The sequence below is a fragment of the Myotis myotis genome, unplaced genomic scaffold (assembly GCF_014108235.1).
Source record: "Myotis myotis isolate mMyoMyo1 unplaced genomic scaffold, mMyoMyo1.p scaffold_m19_p_6, whole genome shotgun sequence".
Lineage (NCBI taxonomy): Eukaryota > Metazoa > Chordata > Mammalia > Chiroptera > Vespertilionidae > Myotis > Myotis myotis.
Genome location: NW_023416368.1, coordinates 28841028 through 28862609, shown reverse-complemented (window position 1 = coordinate 28862609; position 21582 = coordinate 28841028). Strand labels below are relative to the sequence as shown.

The following is a 21582-nucleotide window of genomic DNA, read 5'->3' as shown; positions in this document are numbered from 1 at the left end:
AATCAAACCCGGGACCCTTCAGTCCGCAGGCCGAGGCTCTCCCCACTGAGCCACACCGGCCAGGGCAACCTCATATTTCTTATGAGGAATTTAGTCTTTTATTACCTCAAAAGTTTTAAAAATTCTTGGTCTATACAATGTTTCCCCTTTCCTTTTCCTTCCCTGTGTGAAAGATGGTTAGAAAAGGGTATTGTTGTTTTTTTAATGTTTTCAGGAATTCATCTCCCTTTAAAATATATTTTAATTGATTTTAAGGGGAGGAAGAGAGAGGGAGAGACACAGAGAGAAACACTGATGGAGAGAGAGAAACACTGATGGGTTGCCTCCTGACTGGGGACCTAACCCACAACTTGGGCTGGGAATTGAACTTCCGACCTTTCTGTGAACGGGACCACGCCCAACCAATAGAGCCATACCCACCAGGGTGGAAGAGAGTGTTTTGAAACCAAGTATAATTCTACCCCAATACATATTCCTACTCATTTTCTAAGGGAAAACATTTATTCTAATGCTCTTTTCTAACAAAAATACTTTTAAGAAAGATTTTTCTTTCTACAGCTTATTAAACATTTGAAAAATCAGTGTATTACCTTTTTTTATTAGGAAATATCATCTTAAGAGATAACATATTGGAACTAAGATTACCCACCAAATCACACTAATACTTATTGATATTTTACATTGAATACATTGAGTGAGAATTTATATATTCACCAGTTAGTTTTCACATTTGTAAAACCACATGAATGTGGTTTATATGGAAATATTAAATGATTTTAAATACAGACCTTATATAGCAGTCACTAAGTCTAGGAGATTGAGAGTTCCTAACTCCCATACTTACTGTCAAACTACTGACAGTGACTTAGGTAAAGGTCCAGGAGAAAAAAAAAGATTATTGCTCAATCGTATTTTCCTGGCTAACAGCAGGGTTGGTTGCTAGGTATTGAGGAATATTTTTTTTTATATACTGAGAGAATATTTTTGTCTCATACTGGAAAAAGATGTATATACCTAAATTTCCTCTGTCCTTGAGTTCCATTACATTTGTTTAAAGAATTTAATGAATTTGTTCAGGGAGTTGCATCAGAAATTATTTTTGTATTGGTGGTAGGAATGACAAATAGTTCCTTTGTGATGTTGCACCAGTCAATACCTGTTTTTGCCTAAGGATATATCCATGCCAATTCTGGATTATCCAGCTTTGAAGTGGGATGGGCAGTGCTGGGTTTCTTTTGTTGGTGTTATTAGTTTGGGCTGTGACCTAGTCACACATGGCCTTAAAAACTTAAACAGCACTGAGGATATGGGCTGATTAAGTGCTACAAATTCTAACTACAGCCAGTGTGTACTTGGCATTTACATCAAAATAGTTTTCTAGAAAAGGTACAAGACTCTTTTCCCATTTTTTTTTCACAACTTATTAACTAAGAAGAACATTTACCTAACATGCTCTGCTCATAGGAAACACTGTCCTTTTTTTTTGCATGTGAAATGCCAAATGAGCAATGACTAAACCAAAGCGATTTTTACAATCTTCAAAACGTTCTTTAAATAAATGTTAGGCAGAATCTTTTTAAAAGTCATTTTTAAAAAATCATTATATTCTTTACAGAATTTTCAGATTCCAGTTCAGGGGGGAGTGAAATATTAAATATTGCACAATCAATACAAAGTACTTTGTTAAAGTTGCAAAAGAGGCGACAACGCCAAATCGTTTGCTTTTAGCCAGTCTCCGCTGGCTAAGTATCATGCAGACATTCTCTGGGTCAAAGGACATTTGCCATACAAATACGAATTTCACCAAGGGTCTTTCTGGTGATCTTTTTTCACAGGATTGGCTGGAGCAGGAGCATTTTTAAACCCCTCTTTACTGGCAAAGGAGATAAAAAACAATAGAGGCAGAGCTCCCTAGAGGGGACGAGACCCCCGTCGCCAGCCTTCCATTGCATCGCAGAGCTCGGACAAGAATCAGCACGGTTGGCAGGACTGGGGGGTAGGTGGAGAACTGGAGCGTAGCTAACAAGAATGAGTTTTTACTGTGTGTTTGGCACTTTGCTAAGCGCCTCATGTCATTATCTAATTTATTCACAGCACCCAATGAGGGAGGTATTAAAATGACCCGCATTTTACTGATGGACGCACTGTAAGTCACTGAGATTAAACAACAAACGCCCGGAGGTCACACAGCAGACTAGTGGCGGCACCAGAGCTCGAAACGGTTCCAGCGCTCGCAGCCTTTTAACCACGGCGTTCGGCCCCGCGGTCTGATTCCGCGCTCAACGCGGTGCCTTTCCCCTCATTTCGTGGGACAGTTCCCAGTACTGAGGCATGGCGCTGTCCAGCCCTCGGGCCCGCTGCCTTCCACCAGCCAGAGAACGCGGCCCCGCGGGGCGATCCGCCCGCAGGTTGTAGAACTGCCACGTCCCGGCACGCGCGTGGGCCGAATCGTCCGCAGGCGGCCACCCCGAGCAGCCTTCAGAGTCTCCTGAGATCCTCGCTCTGCGCTCCGTTCCGAAAGGCCGGGGGCGCGCGGCAGGACCGGCCCTGACCCTCACCTCTCGCAACCCCCTACCCTACTCCGGCCCAAAGAGCCTGAGGCAGATAGTTTAGAGGCTGCAGCCTCACCTGTCCCAGAAGAGCGACAGCTCTAGTGACTGACGCTCTGCTCCTCCAACCAGGGCCTGGCGGGAAGGTGGGGCCTAGCTGAGACTGACTACTTTTCCCGCCAATCGCGGTGCAGCAAACCTCCGGGTCGCAGTCTCCGCGCCTGGCGCAGAGCGACAGGTGGGAGTTGCGTTATCTCCGCGTCTCTTGCTTACTTGATGTAGAAGCTTCCCGCGCGCATGGCGAATTCTACTCCAAATCTCACCAATTCTTGCAAGTCGTCACCTCAGCCTTCATTTTTATCAAAAGTGGAAATTCCCCAACCCTTTCCCGTCACCTCAGATGGGGGCAGGATGAATATTACTCTTCCTGACCAATTGTACCACGCGACGTCCTGTGACACAGTGACCGACACTTTACGGCGCCAATAAAGTCTCCCACTGTCAGGCGTCACTATGACTGACCACAAGGCCAACCAATCCACTTTAAGGTCGTGACGCGATAGTCAGAGAATTTGACCAATAGACGTAGAAAAAGACCGGAAGTCAGGGCGCGCGGAATAGAAGGCGGGTGTTCGCAACCGCCTAGGCCTGCGCGGGTCAACGCAGCTTGGGGGCCCCGAGCCAGCGAGCGGCGCGTGACGAAGAGCCTGAGCGACGGGTAACTTTGGCCAATGATCTGCAGCCTCTTTGGAGCTGTAGCCAGTGGCGAGTGTGGGGGGCGGGAGGCAGCAGGTTAGGCAGTGAGAAGTTAGTGGCGCTACTGGGACGGGGGGAAGGAGACGCTTCTTCCTTCTGCTGCTTCTCTCGCTCCCGGGATTGGCGGCGGCGGTGGCCGCGAGTGACTCTGCAGTGTCTCCGGCTCCGCGTGCGAAGCATGCTGACCGACGGCGGAGGCGGCGGCACCTCCTTTGAGGAGGACTTGGACTCTGTGGCTCCGCGATCCGCCCCAGCCGGGGCCTCGGAGCCGCCTCCGCCGGGAGGGGTCGGGCTGGGGATCCGCACCGTGAGACTCTTTGGGGAGGCTGGGCCTGCCCCGGGAGTCGGTGGCGGCGGCAGTGGTGCGGGCGTAGGGGACGCGGCGCTGGATTTCAAGTTGGCGGCTGCTGTGCTGAGGACCGGGGGTGGAGGTGGTGCCTCTGGCAGCGACGAGGACGAAGTGTCAGAGGTACGGTTCCAGGACCCCCCCCCCCCACTTCCCACACAACGTGGGGCATGAAAGCTCGTGGGCTGGTGCAGGGCTGGGGCCACCCTCCCGCTGCCCGGGCGGAGTCCGCTGACAGCGATGGGCTCCAAGGCGGCAGTGGCAGCGGTGCGGGCCTAGTGCTCCCTCAGCTTGACTCTTCAGCCCGTGGTTCGAGCCGGACCGGTTCCCGTCACCATCGTAGACCCACAATGGGGAGTCCTGTGGTCTCTGAGCTTCGCGCGGGAACGAGGACTCGCCAGGCCAGGCTTTCCCTCCCGCCTACCCCGCTTTGGAGTTGGGGGGGTGGGGGGGGCGGGGTCTTGCCAGAGTCTCTGCCCTTGGTACTGAGAGCGAGACAGAGAGACTGAGACAGGACAGGGAGGCAGGGCTCGCTGAAGTTGAGGGATTGGACAATTATTTACCTTCTGCTTTACCTGTGTATGGAAGTCGGGTTCTTGATTCCCTTCTTTAGTTGGAGACAGGTGAGTGTGAAGGAGCTTCCTGGCTTTACCCCGAGCAATCACGTGAGCCTTGCACCTGGGACCTTCTATGAAATTAGGAGAAGGAAGTTCCTGTGCAACTACAGAGGAGCAGGAGAGCTGAACCCGAGATTTTTAGGCTTGGAGAAAGTGAGGCATCCTATGGACATCTTTTGAAGTGAGGGAAATTAGTAATCAGGTCCTTCTTTTGACTCTTACGTGTCAGGTCTGACACGTTTTAGGTCTGAGCAACCTAGGATGATAAGGCATCAATTTTTGGGCTCTAGGGGAAAAGGAGATATTTTATATATGTACTTTCCCCCTTGATTATGGCCTGGCTATCGCATAGCACTGTGATGACTATTGTTCTAAGTGCTCAGAGTATTCTATTTGGGTTCTAAGATGCCTAGTTCATCCCTTATGACCAGTTATTTTAACCTCTGTTCTTGGTGCTAAAGTACAGGGATTTCTCTGTGGACAAGTATCGTGGCTGTTGTATTTGAGAGGAATAGGAGAAACTGTATTTGTGGGTTGCCGAATACAGTTAGTTCACTATTTTACATTCTGGATCTAAGCAGGGATTCCTTTAGATTCAAAACCTTCATACATTCTGACCCCAACATTTTGCTTTGGAAGAAACACTGTGTGCGTTGTAAGGGAGCTAGTCCCTTGAATGTCTGTATCTTTGATGAAACTTGACAAGAGGTGAGCCTGGAACATGTATACTTTTTATCTATAAAATAAAGTGGGAACATGTTTAGACTCTATTTTTCTTTGAAACTTTAAAAGAAGTTTCTTTGGTCTAAAAGTGATAGAAAGGTTTGCTTTGGTCTAAGAGTGATAGAAAGATGATGTTCTTGATTTTCTGGACTATTTTTAAATTATCACAGGTGAGATAAAAGATCACTCATTAGCTTTTACATAATAAGTGGTATTCTTAAATTTCAGAGGTAGAGCGCTAGTGAGCCTCCAAAGTCGTAAATCTCTAACTCTTTGGGCTCATGTGTTATATCTGGGAAATGAGCTTTTGAAGTAACCATTTCTACCATTTCTGTGAGGCTTGTACACACACACACTCAGACACAGAATTTCATGTGGAGTCTGCATACCATGTGGTTAAAGCTATGAGCAAAATCCACACCTTTTGTCTGTGTGTGTGTGTGTGTGCACTGAATTTCAATGTTTAGCACAAACAGAGATCACCAATTGTTTCAGAAAGAATTCCATTATTCATTCCTTTTGAACAAGCTATATTTATGGGTATTGCTTTATGCAACCTTATCCCCCAGATTTCCTGAGGTGAAATTGTTATTTTTTTAATATGTATTTTTTTTTTTTTTTTTTTTTTTTTTTCCAGAAAGAGGAAGGGAGAGGGGGAGAGAGAGATAGAAACATCAGTGATGAGAGAGAATCATTGATCGGCTGCACTCCCGTCACTGGGGATTGAGCCTACAACCCGGGTATGTGCCATGACCGGGAATCAAACTGTGACCTCCTGGTTCATAGGTCACTGCTCAACCACTGAGTCACACTTGCTGGATGCCTTTTGTCTTGTTTTTATGTTTATTATAGAAATTATTTATTTATGATTCTTATACCCATTTAGGCTAATGGTAGAAGAACCCCTTAGTCTCCTGTTTACTTCAGTTTTCTGTGCTTAAAAAGGATTTAGGTATTAAGTATATATATAGACCTCATTTTTGGAGTGGAGCTTTCTGGATACCCAGAGACTGGTCTAAAATGATGCCCAGTGTATCTATAGATTCTTTCTTAACCTGTGGAGAAAGGAAATTTTGCTACGTCCTGTTTCTCCCATATCACATAAAGAAGAAATTCCTGGAGTATCTAGTAGCCACTGTATCGTCTGTGCCTTTGGGAGTGAAATTTGCCCAAGCGAATTTCTTACCTTTTTTCTGCCTGACAAGATGAGCTGTCTTCTCCCTTATTACTGCCTTTGAAATTCCAGTGTGAAGACTATAAATAATGATCTCCAAGAAGCACTCACTGAACTGGCATTTGATGAATAATACGAAAATCTTTATTTTCATCTTTCATAGATGTTTTATTTATTTATATTTTTATTGATTTCAGAGAGGAAGGGAGAGGGAGAAAGAGATAAAACATCAATGTGCCCTAATCAGGAATCAAACTGGTGACCCTTCCATGCACAGGACGATGCTCAACCAATTGAGTCACTCCAAACGGCAATACTATATTATTTTTGAAAATTTTATTTATTGTCCAGGAAAGTGAATTTCTAAAAAATCTTTATGGGGGACTTTGTTCAAGGCAGAAGGGCTTTATTCCATAAATTATCATCAGAAGTGAGAAATAGGAAATAGAATTTTATATTCTAGTGAGCAAATATTTGAGAGATTGGAGATGTTTATTGAAGGAAAAGTTGCATGTTATTAACTATAATGATTTGTTATAGCATGAGTATCAACCTTGCACAAATTTCATTCTGTAAAGCCTAAAGACTTTACATATCAAATGATATGTTGATGAGTATGGTTGCATGAATGGTGGGTCAAAACACTTGATTGGTATGGGTGGAGGAAAACCTTATTGTGAAACTTGAAGTATACAGGTGTGTTTTGAGGTGGTTGTTTTTTTGGTGGTTATTTAGTACATTTTGATAAATGATTACATTCATATAGTTCATAAGTCAAAGTAAAATTAAGACAAATACAGTTAAAAGTCTTTTTTTTTTTTTTTTTAAATATATTTTTTATTGATTTTTTACAGAGAGGAAGGGAGAGAGATAGAGAGTTAGAAACATCGATGAGAGAGAAACATCGATCAGCTGCCTCCTGCACATCTCCCACTGGGGATGTGCGCGCAACCCAGGTACATGCCCTTGACCGGAATCGAACCTGGGACCCCTCAATCCGCAGGCCGACGCTCTATCCACTGAGCCAAACCGGTTTCGGCTACAGTTAAACGTCTTGATCTTATCCCTGCTCCCAAGTATCCTGCCTGCTACACCTTTAATGTCTTATATATTCTTTCAGAAATTCTTTATGGAAATACAAGTATGTATTTTTATTTTTCTCATTGTTACACAAAAGATAACATACTATTCATATGAGATTTTTAAATGGTAAATTTGAGAAGGATTTAGATTTTTTATGTAAACAAAGTGATAAAACGTATTAAGAATGAAGTATTTGGGATGAGTTTAAAGACATTTCTTTCTGAGTCTATCTGGTAGTAGAGTTATGATGTACTAGATGCCCTCTAAAAATCAATTCTAGACTTCTGATTCAGTGATGAAGATAAGATAAAATATGTTGCTTTAAAGAAAGCAAAACAGTTTTTAAAAGTATAAGTCTTGAGTTGGCAAGTATAAAGAAATGAGTCTACCAATTTTTTGTGTGTGTCCAATTTTACCTTCCTTCAGAATCCAAAGTCGTAAGAAATAAAAAAATTATTTTTTAACCCACTATAAGTGAACTATTTCAGTATATCTGTTTTCTTGGACCTTATTTATTTATAATTTTCCTCTCCTGTTGCTTGTCTATAAAGTCATAGAATCTTGGTGATAATTCTATCTCATCTCATTTTTAGGTAACTGCTACCATTTATTGAGTGCTTATTAAATGCCTGTATCGTACTAGATACTTTCGTTATTTTATTTAATCGTTTCAACATCCCTTTGAGGTAGGTATATTATCTACATTTTTATAGACAAATAAATGTAGGCTCAGAGAAGTGATGAATAAAAAAAGAGACAAAAAAAATGTTAAACTGTTACACAGCTAGTAGTGGTAAAACTAGGATTTGAATTCAATACTGAATCCAGAAGCCATGCTATTTTGCTTCCTCAGATTAAGAAATAGGCAAAGGTTTTGGTTACAGAATGCTATTTCTCCAATACATGTTTGCTTAGTCCCTGTTGAAGTTTTCATAGATATAAAGTGAAATGAGAAAAGCAAGGAGGCCCTGGCTAGGTAGTTCATTTGGTTAGAGTGTCATCCTGATAGGCCACGTTTGCAGGTTTGATCCCCGGTCAGGGCACATACAAGACTCAGCAAATGAATGCATAAATAAGTGGAACAACAAATTAGATCTCTCTCTCTCTCTCTCTCTCTCAAAAAAAAAAAAAAAAAAAAAAAAAAAAAATTAAGGACAGTGTAGTGAATATCTTATAAAGCTGTTTTTTCCCTACTCGTTTTCTATTTTAATTTCCTTCCTAGTATTGCAAAATGAATTTTTACCATATCTGTATTTGACAAAATATCAAATTTGGAAACTTCATGTCAGGACCCTAGGTAAAGCCTCAGAAGTTTGAGAACCAGTGAGCTAAATGACTTACCCAGGATCACACAGCTAATTTGTAATAGAAAATAGGTCTCATGACTCCCATTCTAGTTAATCCTACCTGCTAGCTTGTTCTGTTTACTGTTTCTCTTCTGATGCATTGTACCAATGAATTAATTAGTTGCTTAAGAAATGCCTTTCTCTAGGCATTTAATCTGTATATAATCCATATAATCCATTCCTGACCTTGTTGGAAAAGTTTTATATTAATTAATAAAATTGGTGATGTCATGAAGATCAATATATTAAGGAAACCAAAGGTGTACCAATGAGCATAGAACGTAATTTTGTAATTGAACTTACTTGAAAAGTTCAGGCCTTGTCATTATTCATTTTTAAAGAATTAGAAATATTAAAACCACTAACAAAGAAAGGCATATACCCAACTTTGCACCAACATTTGCAACTTCGCCAATATGGAAACACTTGTTTTGCAATATTGTTACACTTTAATTATTTTGTAAAAATTAATGTATGCTTTTCTATTAGTAGTTACTGACTGTATGGTTCCTGTGAATGAAGTTGATTTCCTTATGTTGACTGACTGGTTTACTTTTCTTCTGGCCAACTTTACCTAAACTAGGAAGAACAGAAAGTTGTATATAAGGCTCTTTTTTGTTTGCTAGGCTGAAATATAGCAACTATTTTGTCAAAGAGCACGTTTTGTTCTTTCTCCACTACACATACTCCAATTCTCTCTCTTTTTCCCCCCAACTTAATGGATTCTGTTTTCAGTATTAGAAAGGGTGGTTTTGTTTTGTTTTTAAAGTAGATATCCCACCCTGGTCGGTGTAGCTCAGTTGGTTGGAGCATCATTCTGTGCACCAAAAGGTTGTGGATTTGATTCCCTGTCAGGGCACATATCTACGATGTGAGTTAGATCCCCAGTTGGGACTCCTTAAGGAGGCAACGATCAATGTATCTATCTCACATCCTTGTTTTCCTCTTTCCCTCTCTGAAATCAATTTTTTAAAAAGTAGATATCCCATTGTATCCTAGTGGTTTGATTCACCGGCATTAGTGTGCAATTTTGAAAAGAGAAAGGCCAAGTGTGTCCTCAGGGATTAGCCCTAAGAACTAAAGAATTGCACAGGAGAAACAGTTTATTAAGTTGCCAAGGTAAGTTTGATATGTTTAACAGTTTGTAGTGAGGACAGTTAGATTGACAGCAAGTTTCCTTTTTTTTTTTTAATTGTGGTAAAATACACATCACATAAAAATGACCATTTTAACCATTTTTTTTAAAGTTGTGTTAAGATATATATAAGATAATATTTACCATTTGAAAGTGTACATTGAATGGCATTAAGTACATTGACATTGTTGTGTAACCATCATCACCAACCATCTCTAGAACTCTGGTCTGCCCAAATGGAAACTCTATATCCATTAAACAGTAATATCCCAGCTTCCCTTCCCCAACACGTAGTAACCACATTTCTACTTTTTTTGTGGTGAATTTGACTAATCTAGGTATATCAAATAAGTGGAATCATACAGTATTTCTATTTTTGTGACTAGCTTATTTCACTTAGCATAATGTCTTCAAGGTTCATACTTGTAGCATGTGTTAGAATTTCTTTCCTTTTAAAGGCTGAATACCATTCTGTATATTTATACATTTTGTCTATCCATTATTGAGGAATTGGATTGCTTCTACCTTTTTACTGTTGTGAATATGCTACTGTGAACATGGGTGTACAGATATCTGTTCGAGTCCCTGCTCTCAGTTCTTTGGGTATATATCCAGAAGTGGAATTGCTGGATCATATGATTTAATTTAATTTAATTTCTTGAGGAACCACCATACTGTTCTTTACAGCAGCTTTACCTTCCCACGAGCATTGCACAAGGGTTCCAATTTCTCCACATTCTAGCTAGTGCTTGTTATTTTCTGTATGTATGTATTTTGAGAGAGAAGGAAACATCAATTTGTTGTACCACTTATTTATGCATTAATTGGTTGATTCTTGTATGTACCCTGACTGGGGATGGAACTCGCAACCTTGGCCTATTGAGATGACACTAACCAACTGAGTTACTTGGCGAGGGCTGCTTTGTTTTGTTTTAAATAATAGTCATCCTAATAGGTATGAAATTTTATCTCATTGGGGTTTGGATTGGAATTTCCCTGATGATTAGTGATGTTGAGCATCTTTTAAAAATAAAAATCCTTACTCAATGATATGTTTATTGATTTGAGAGAGAAACAAGAGAAATATCGATGGTTGTCTCCCATTTGTGTCTGACCTGGGATGGAACCCACAACCCAGGTTGTGCCTCAGTGGGAAACAACTCGAAACTTTTTGGTGTATGGGACAAGGCTCCAACAACTGACCCGCCCGGCTAGAGTATGTTGAGCATCTTTTCATGTGCTTATTGGCCATTGTATATCTTCTTTGGAGAAATGTCTATTCAAGTCCTTTGCCCATTTTTTAATTGTGGTTTTTTAAATTGTTTAATTATAGGAGTCCTTTATGTATTCTGGGTATTAACCCCTTATCAGATATGTGAATTTTTGCAGATTTTCTCCCATTCATGGATTGCCTTTTCAAGTCTTGAAATTGTCCTTCCATGCTTAAGTTTTTAATTTTAATGAAGCCCAGTTTATCTACTTTTTCTTTTATTGTCTATACTTTTGGTGGTCTATCCATGAAGTCACTGCCAATTCCAATATTATGAAGATTTTTTTTCAAGTTTTCTTTTAAGAATTTTATAGTTTTAGCTCCTATTTAGGTCTTTGATCCATTTTGAGTTAAATTTTGTATATTGTGTAAGATAAGGGTCCAACTTTATTCTTTTGCATGTGGATGTCTAGTTTTTCCTGCACTAGTTGTTGAAAAGACTCTTTTCTGACATCAAATTGTTTTGGCATCTTTGTTGAAAATTGATTGACCATATATGAGAGGGTTCATTTCTGGCCTCTGGGGTCTATTTCATTGGTCTATATATCAGCCTTTATGCCAGTATCACACTGTTTTGATTACTGTAGCTTTTGTAGTAAATTTTTAAAAATATGTATTTATTTTTATTGACTTCAGAGAGGGAGAGAGGAAGAGGGAGATAGAAACTTCATTGATGAGAGAGAATCATTGACTGGCTGCCTCCTGCACGCCCCCCACTGGGGATCAAGCCTGCAACCCAGGCATCTGCCCTTAACTGGAATCGAACCAGGGACCCTTCAGTCCAAGACCGACGCTCTATCCACTGAGCAAAACCAGCTAGTGCTGTAGTAAGTTTAGATATCAGGAAGTGTTAGTCTTCCAACTTTGTCCCCCCACCTCCTAGATTGTTTTGGCTGTTCAGGGTCCCATGAGATTCCACATACATTTTAGGATGGGTCTTTCTATTTCTGCAAAAATATGCTATTGGGCTTTTGATAGGAATTGCTTTGAATCTGTAAATTCGTATGGGTGAGAACAAGTTTTGGTACAAATCTTGTGTAATTATTTCATCACAATAGATATTAGCAAATCAACATATTGACAAAATACTAAAAAGGAGAGATTGAGCACTTACTGATGTCCTCCATGAATGAGTAGATATTTCTGAAATATAACCCATATTTTTTCCGGATTTGTCCTCTTATTGAGTATTCGTGATTGATTATGATGCTTCATATATTGGTTAAATGCTAGGAAGAATACTTGGTTTTCTTTTTTCTCTTTTTTAAATCTTTATTGTCAAAAGTATTACATATATCTTTATGTAATACCTTTTTCTCCCATGGACCACTTATAACCTGTCCCCACCTCAGGCCTTCACCCCCCTATTATCTGTGTCCATGGGTTGTGTGTATATGTATACAAGTTCTTTGGTTGATCTCAGAGGAATAGTTTTTAATCCTTTATATGATTAGAGATGAGGTGAGTTTTGGAAAAATTATCTCAATATGATATTAAACCTAGATGAATGAACCTATAGTATTTCTTTAATGATACAGAATTTTAAAAGTTTTCACATAGGCATTTTATAACATCTTATTCAGAAGGTAAAGTTTTGGCCATATCAATTGATAACTTTGACTGATATACTTTAAAAGGACTTTCAGCTCTTATCAGCTTTTAATTATTTTTTCTTCTATGCTTTTATTTATTTTCTGCTAAGTCTCTACATTTTATTTTTGTCTTTTAAAAGTTTACAATGGCTAAATTTAGTAATGTGAAACATTATCATTAAAGAGCATATCCCAAAAGAGGCAGTAGTCCAATTATATTGGATACATTCTTTTTTTGTTGTTACTTTTTATTTTGATATAATTTCAAATTTACTGGAAAGCTGCAGGAATAGTACAAGGCATTCCTCCCATGTACTCTTTACCTAGATTCACCAATTATGTTCATTTTGTTCCATTCCCTCTCTCTCTCTCCATAAATAAAAAAGTAATACTTTATTTTTGAGACCATTTGAAAGTAGGTTGCATATATCATGCTGCTTTACCCTTAAATTCTTCAGTGTACATTCACCAAAGACATTTTCTTACATAACTATAGTATATTTATCAAAATAGGAAATTCAACAAATTTCTGAAGTATTCTTCAAGTTCAAATTTCCAAAGTTTTAAAAATTGAAATATAATTCACACATAGAATTTAAATTTACTCTTTAAGGTATACAATTCAGTGGTTTAAACATTTTTATCACCCCCAAATAAAACCTTGTACCCATTAGCAGTCATTTACCATTCCCCACTCCCTGCAGCCACTGGTAATCATCTACCTACTTTCTCCCTGGATTTGTTTTGTCTGGGCATTTTATATAAATAGAATCATACAATATATAGTCTTGTGCCTTCTTTCACGTAGCATATTATTTTCAAGGTTTCTACATGTATCATTGGAATAATATTCTATTTTGTGGATATACTACTTTTAGTTGATTGATAGTTTTTGATGACATTTAGGTTATTTACGTGTATTGGCTATTATAAATGATGCTGTGGATATTTGTGTACAAGTTTTTCATGAACATATCTTTTCAGTTCTTTTGTGTATATACCTAGGAGTGGAATTGCTTGGTTATATGATAACTCTGTTTAACTTTCTGAGAAACTACCAAGGTGTTTTCTACAGTAGATGCAACATTTTACATTACACCAACAATGTATGAATGTCCCAGTTTCTCCACATCCTTGCTAACATTTGTTATTTATTTATTTAAGTCATCCCGGGGGGTATAGAGTGGTATTTTTAAAAAAATATATTTTTTATTGACTTCAGAGAGGGAGATAGAAACATCAGTGATGAGAGAGAATCATTGATTGGCTGCCCCCTGCATGCTTCCTACTGGGGATCGAGCCTGCAACTAGGCATGGTGCCCTTAACTGGAATTAAACCCAGGACCCTTCAGTCTGCAGGCAGATTCTCTGTCCACTGAGCCAAACCAGCTAGGGCTTAGAGTGGTATTTCATTGTGGTTTTGATTTGCATTTCCTCTGTGACTAATTAAGTTGGTCATATTTTCATGTACTTGTTGGCCATTAGTATATCTTTGGAGAAATGTCTATTCAAATATTTCCCCCATATCTTGATTGGGTTACTTGTCTTTTTATTGTTGAATCGGGTTTTGGGGGTTTTTTTGGTTTTTTTTAGAAAAAAGACTGTTTATTTGGGGTACTAGTCCCTTATATGTATAATTTGCAAATATATTCTCCCATTCTGTGGGTTGTCTTCTTTCTTCCTTCCTTCCTTCCTTCCTTCCTTCCTTCCTTCCTTCCTTCCTTTCTTCCTTCTTTCCTCTCTCTCTCTCTCTCCTCACCCGAGGATATTTTTCCATTGATTTTTCAGAGAGAGTGGAAGAGAGAGGGAAAGATAGAGATAAATATTGATGTGAGAGAAACACATCGATTGGTTGCCTCCTACACACGCCCCAAAGAGTGCCCAGGCTGGGAGTAGCCTGCAACTGAGGTGCGCGCCCTTGACTGGAATCAAACTCGGGATTTGGTCTGCAGTCTGACGCTCTAACCACTGAGCAAAACTGGCTAGGGCTCTTCACTTTCTTGATTATGTCATTAATATTTTTGAATTTTGGTGAAGCCCAATTTTTATATGTACCAGTATTTATTTTTTCTTTTGTTGCTTGTGCTTTGGTGTCATGTCTAAGAAATAATGCGTAATCCAAAGTGGAAGATTTATGTCTGTTTTCTTCTAAGAGTTACAGTTTTAGCTTTTACACCTAGGTCTTTGGTCCATTTCAAGTTAATTTTTATATAAGGTGTGAGGTAGAGGCTCAGCATTATTCTTTTGAATGTGGGTATCCAGTTTTCCTCAACATCATTTTTTGAAAAGACTCTTTCTTCATTGCATTTTCTTGTCATCCTTGTCAAAAACCAATTGACTATAAATGTGAGGGTTTTTTTCTGTTCTATTGATTTACATGTCTTCTTATTCCAGTTTCATACTGTCTTGATACTATAGTTTTTTTTTCCCCAGTAAGTTTTGAAATTGGGAAGTGTAAGTCCTCCAATTTTGTTCTTTTTTGAGATTGTTTTGGCTACTACAGGTTATTGGCTTGTTCTTGTTCTCTTGATTTGGTCTTCAAAAGAAATTAAATGGGGGGTATTTAATATGCTGCAGAATTTGTGGTCACATACAAAAGACCTTCTCCCCACCCCTAGTAATAATATTCCAGCTCTTGAAGTTTCTGCTCCTTTTGTATATACTACAGGTATATATGTGTGAGGGGGAAACTCATGTGATTTAAATCTGTGTTTGTCATGCTACCAGAAGAGCAAGTTGTCATAGTATTAGTGTTTATTTTCTTGCATCTTCTCCCTGACAAAGCCTGGAAAAATGCTTGAGAGGAGATAAAGATGAAATGGGAGGAGATGGTTGGTTTGGATAGTTGTAGTCTGAGTCCATCTATTGTGGACTATAGTCTGCAAGAAGAATATGGACAGAATTTCTTTTTCCACGATAATAAACAAATAACATCAAACAGCAGTTATCGAGTTTTTGCATCTGGTATCTTCTAACAACTGCATAAGAGGTGTGAATTCAATATTTAAGTAGCATACAATTTGCTTGACACCCAAGCCAGTGTTATCACCTTTGTGATTAAACTGCAAAAATAAATCTTGGGTGTCATTGCTCAAATGGTTCCAGTTATGTTAAATTACTAGTTATTTTAATTCCATGAACAGTAAGAGTCTGTACTATATTTTAGTATCCATTTTACTTAGGACTTGACTGACAAGTTAATAAAGAAAAGTTTATTTTCTTTTAATTTGAAGAGACCGTTATTTAAGACTAGAGACCTGTTGCACAAAATTCATGCACTGGAGGCGGGGGTCCTTTAGCCCGGCCTGCACCCTCTCACAGTTCAGGGCCCCTTGGGGGATGTTTACCTGCTGGCTTAGACCAGATCTCCCTGAAGATCGGGCCTAAGCCAGCAGTCAGACATCCCTCTCACAGTCTGGGGCTCTCACAGTTTGGGACCCCTTGCTCCTTACCGCCCACCTGCAGCGGAGGTGGGAGAGGCTTTCGTCACTGCCACTGCGCTCGCCAACCATGAGCCCGGCTTCTGGCTGAATGGCGCTGCCCCTGTGGGAGCACACTGACCTCTAGGGGGCAGCTCCTGTGTTGACTGTCTGTCCCCTGGTGATCAGTGCACATCATAGCGACCGGTTGTTTCACTGTTTGGTTGATTTGCATATTAGGGTTTTATTATATAGGATTACTTAAATCAGGTACATGGATTTGACCTATAACCTACCACTCTAACAAAATTTAGAATAATACAATAATACAGTATCAAAGGTACTTACTGTTGTGTATGATCTTCTTGTTGCTAATTTGTTACAATTATTATTCACTTATTCTCTACAGAAGAAAATTAGAGTCTAGTTTTGGGTAGGCCTTCTTAATGAACTCACGTCTTGCATAATAAAATTATATCTTTCAGAGATTAGAATCCTTGGCAGTCTGTTTGAAAATTCTGATTAGTATTGTAGAGTGGATTTATTTATTCCACAATAATTTATCTGAAGCCTACTGTTTGTTAAGCTTTGTGCTAGGCTTTGGAATTATAAAGATGGAAAAATGTGGTCCCTGATTATTAAAGACATCAGTCTTTTCAGGAACTAAACATTTCAGGGAATGTGAAAACAAGGTCATTTTTAAAATTCAAATTATATTTGCCTTTGTAAACTCCTTTCAGATATTAACAAATTATATTTGAGTGTTTGTTCTAGGCATTGTGCACTTTAATTGCATCACCTCATTTAATTTTCTCATGGTCTTGTGACAGTCCAAGATTCTAAACTAATGAATGAATCATTGCTCTATGTTGGTTGGATGATCACTGTAAAGTTTGATGTTTGGGTGTCTTCAGTAGTTTGATGGGGTTCAAGCAGAAGATTTAAAGGGGCAGTGATTTTTTACATGAAAGGCTACAAAGCCCATCGGCATAAGATTGTCTTATGCTCATGTTTGAGCAAAACCACAACTGCTTCATTATGCTCCGTAAACTCTCCAAGCATGTTCTAGTTCAGGACCTTTGGCATTTGCAATTTATTCTTAGCAGTTTTCTCTTAGATATCAATATTTCTTCCCTGTCTCATTTGTTTTAGTGATCAGCTAAGAGGCCTTTCAACTGCCTACTGTATATATGTTCCATAAACATCTCAGGTTCACCAGTTCTGAAACTGAACTCATCCTTTCCCCCTCCACCCATATCCTTTTCACCCCTTTGTAAATTGTATTGCCCTAAAACTAGTCACTGTCCTCAGAAACCTCAGAGCTCATATCTGTTTTGTCTCATCACCAAACACATCTAAGCAGGCACTAAGTCCTGTAGGTTTGTTCTTAACATCTTGTTTGGCCCAGATGGCATGGCTCAATGGTTGAGCGTCGACCTGTGAACCAGGGGAGGTCACAGTTTGATTCCTGGTCAGGGTACATGCTTGGGTTGTGGGCTCGAACCCCAGTAGGGGGTGTGCAGGAGGCAGCTGATCGATAATTCTCTCTCACCTTTGAGGTTTCTATCTCTCTCCCTCTCCCTTCCTCTCTGAAATCAATCAATATATATATATATAAAATCTTGTTTGTAAATCTTGTTTGTATGTCCCTTTTGCTGTATCCTAACTGCTTCTGCTGTAAATCAAACCATCATCTTTCACCTGCACTTATTGCAGTAATCCTGGGCTCTATCTACTTCCAAGATTATACTTCTCTACTTTTTCCTCTATTGTGTTATCAGAGTAACTTCTCTAATGCCAGTTCAATCATGTCACTCCTTTGGCAAAAAGCCTTCTCATTCCTTAGATCAGCAGTTCTCAACCTGTGGGTCGCGACCCCTTTGGGGGTCGAACAACCCTTTCACAGGGGTCGCCTAAGACCATCGGAAAACACATATATAATTACATATTGTTTTGTGATTAATCACTATGCTTTCATCATGTTCAATTTGTAACAATGAAATTGGGGGTCACCACAACATGAGGGTCGCGGCATTAGGAAGGTTGAGAACCACTGCCTTAGATAAAGAGTAAATTCAAATTCCTTGCTATGCCATAAGAGGTTATTTAGGATTTTTGCTTCTGTCTGTTTTCCCAACCCTATCCTTGCTGCACCCTACTTTATTTGCTTTTTATATTCTATCTATACCAAATTGCTGTAGTTTTCTGAACCTATCAAGCTATTATATGCCCTGGTACATTCGCTTTCACTGCTTTGGCTTTTAGAATCATAATAACTACTATAATGCTGAGTGCTTATTGTCTGTGGGGCCAAATGCTTACTTATATATTCTCAAATTTTACAACTGCCATATGAAGAAAGTGATATTATTCCCAATTTACCGGTAAGGAAGCTGAAGCTTAGAGATATTATGTAGCATATACAAAGTTATTCATCTAGTAATGATGGAGCCAGGATTTGAGTCCAGGTATCTTCTTTCTGTAAAGCCGATGTTCGTAACTACTACTACTATAGACTGCTGCTGTCACTGTTGTCACTCTTTCCCATCCTATTGGATACCTTTTTATTTATTTATTTATTTATTTATTTATTTATTTTTTAAAATTAAATCTTTATTGTCCAGATTATTACATTTGTTCCTCTTTTTTTACCCCCCATAACTCCCCTCCTCCCAGCTCCCGCCCCACCCTCCGCCCTCACTCCCCACCCCCTGTCCTCTTCCATAGGTGCACGATTTTTGTCCAGTCTCTTCCTGCATCTCCCACACCCCTTTCCCCCCCAAGAATAGTCAGTCCATTCCCTTTCTATGTCCCTGATTCTATTATGATCACCAGATTATTTATTCACTTGATTCTTAGATTCACTTGTTGATAGATGCATATTTGTTGTTCATAATTTGTATCTTTACCTTTTTTTTTCTTCTTCCTCTTCTTAAAGGATACCTTTCAGCATTTCATATAATACTGGTTTGGTGGTGATGAACTCCTTTAGCTTTTCCTTATCTGTGAAGCTCTTTATCTGACCTTCCGTTCTGAATGATAGCTTTGCTGGATAAAGTAATCTTGGTTGTAGGTTCTTGGTATTCATCACTTTGAATATTTCTTGCCATTCCCTTCTGGCCTGCAAAGTTTCTGTTGAGAAATCAGCTGATAGTCGTATGGGTATTCCCTTGTAGGTAACTAGGTTTCTTTCTCTTGCTGCTTTTAAGATTCTCTCTTTGTCTTTTGCTCTTGGCATTTTAATTATGATGTGTCTTGGTGTGGTCCTCTTTGGATTCCTTTTGTTTGGGGTTCTCTGCGCTTCCTGGACCTGTAGGTCTATTTCTTTCACCAGGTGGGGGAAGTTTTCTGTCATTATTTCTTTAAATAGGTTTTCAATATCTTGCTCTCTCTCATCCTCTGGCACCCCTATAATTCTGATGTTGGTGCGCTTGAAGCTGTCCCAGAGGCTCCTTACACTATCTTCATATTTTCGGATTCTTTTTTCATTTTGCTTTTCCAGTTGGGTGTTTTTTGCTTCTTCGCATTTCGAATCTTTGACTTGATTCTTGCGCTCCTCTGGTCTGCTGTTGGGTGTCTGTATAATATTCTTTATTTCAGTCAGTGTATGCTTAATTTCTAGTTGGTTCTTTATCACAACATCGAGGGTCTCATTAGATTTCTTGAGGATCTCACTACATTTATCAGCGGTCTCACCAGTCTTTTCGAGGGCCTTACTAAGTTTATCGGCAGCTTCTAGACAGTTCTTAAGAGACCTTAAAAGTGTGGTTCTGAACTCAATATCCTCCATTGACAGTTTTGTCCTGTTTCTTTGTCTCCGCATTTTTTATGCTTTCTTGGTGCACCCCCTAGTGGTCTTTGTCCGCAGTCTTGCCGCCTTTAAGCCTTGATTGATGTCGGCAATACCGGGGTGATTTGACCTCCAGGCTAACTGGCTATGAGAGTCTGCTGTGTCTGTAGTGGGAGGGCTTCTGTGCTGGATCTCTAGGGCGGTGCTAATCTAGCCTTTGCCTGAGGCTATCCGGCAAATGGTTCTGTGCAGGGCTTGGGCGGGGCGGGTCCCCGGGGATCTACAGGGCGGGCGGAACAAGCAGTTATGGCGACTCTCAGTTCCTTCCCCAGGGGCTCTGCCTCTCAGAGCCCCAGCAATGGCTGCAAACCTCGGAGAGAAAGCTGCCTTCGAGTTCCGACCGAAGCCAGACAGTCCCGTTTCTCCCGTTTGAGTCTCGGTCCCCAGAGACTCGCCCGGATCTGGAGCTCAGAGTCTGAAACTCCCTCCCGATTGAAAACAACAACCGCGCCCTCCGCCGCCAGCCCGCTCCGCGCGCACACTCCGCACCTGAGTATTTCACTTCAGCACTGCGCCTCCTCTGAGTCTGGGTATGATATTCTCTTTCCTCTTAGTTGTAGAATTTCCACTCAGCCAGCCTTCCCGTGGTTCTGGGTGATGTCCGTTCTGTCCTTTAGTTATATCTCTGAAGTGGTTGTTTGAGGCATCAATCTCCGGCGTTAACCTATGCCGCCATCTTGGTTTCTCAGCAGAAATCCTGGATACCTTTTTGTTTCAGAGTTGTCATTTCTGATTTTCTTCATTACTATCTAATTTGGAATTGACCATTCATTCCTTCCTCTGTGCTCTGATGTTATGTATATGATATAGTGTCTGTTATTGCGTTTATTTGATTATCTGTCTTAATGAGCAGGAATCATTTATTTAAAAATATGTTTTTATTTCTTGTTTAGAGAGAGAGGAAGGGAGAGGGAGACATCGATGGGCTGCCTCCTGCATGCCCCTTTTCCATTGGGGTTGGAAGCCCACAACCTGGGCATGTACCTTGACTGGGAATCGAACTGGTGACCTTTCAGTGCACGGAACAACAATCAACTGAGCCACACCAGCCAGGGCATGTCTTATGTTCCCAGTATATAATAGAATGTCTGGCACATAGTAGATGCTTAATAAATGTTGAATGAATGTATATGTAGTGCTTAATATGCTCAGATTATTTGTTAGTCTAAAACAAGTATAATGAATTCTATATTATTTTTGTGGAGTAGAAAATAAGAATATAGAAACTGACCTTAATAATAGTAGTAGTAGTAATATTAATAGTAATAATAACAATATTTGTTGAGCAATTACCATGTGTTCAGCACTGTTGTGCAAGTTTAGAGATACTGTTTTAATCATCATCAACTCTGTGATATAGTTGTTGTCTTTATTTTATAGCTGAGAGGTAAAACAAGTTATCTAAGATCATACTGTGAGTTGTGTGGGCTGGTATTCTACAAGTTCTTGCTCTTAGTAATTATGCTGTCCTCCCCTTATAGGTATTAATTGGAAGTTTATGGGTGTTTGAGTTCTTTTAACTTATTAAAATTGAGTATTCCTTTTGAGTGTTCAATGCCTGTTGTCTATACTAATAAAAGGGTAATATGCTAATTAGACCAGACGTCTTCCGGACATCCTTCTGGACAAAGCCATTGTGGTGGGGCAGAGGCAGAGGCAGAGGCTGTTGGGGTGATCAGGCTGGCAGGGGAGAGCAGTTAGGGGTATCAGACCAGCAGGGGA

At 39.9% G+C, this 21582-nt stretch overlaps 1 protein-coding gene across 8 annotated transcripts in view; it reads left to right on the top strand.

Moving 5' to 3' along the window:
* Positions 1–3322: 3322 nt before the first annotated feature.
* LOC118657918 (ankyrin repeat and KH domain-containing protein 1) overlaps positions 3323–21582 on the top strand; it is a 129534-nt gene continuing 111274 nt past the window's right edge. For 5 of the 8 annotated variants that reach the window (XR_004968142.1, XR_004968141.1, XM_036312626.1 and 2 more), the window contains exon 1: positions 3323–3774. Coding sequence is in view for 6 of the 8 variants with exons in the window: in XM_036312626.1 (XP_036168519.1) it covers positions 3484–3774 (291 nt within the window). In the remaining 2 variants the exon portion in view is untranslated. The remainder of the gene's footprint in view (positions 3775–21582) is intronic. The other 3 variants (XM_036312631.1, XM_036312627.1, XM_036312632.1) reach the window with 2 other exon arrangements.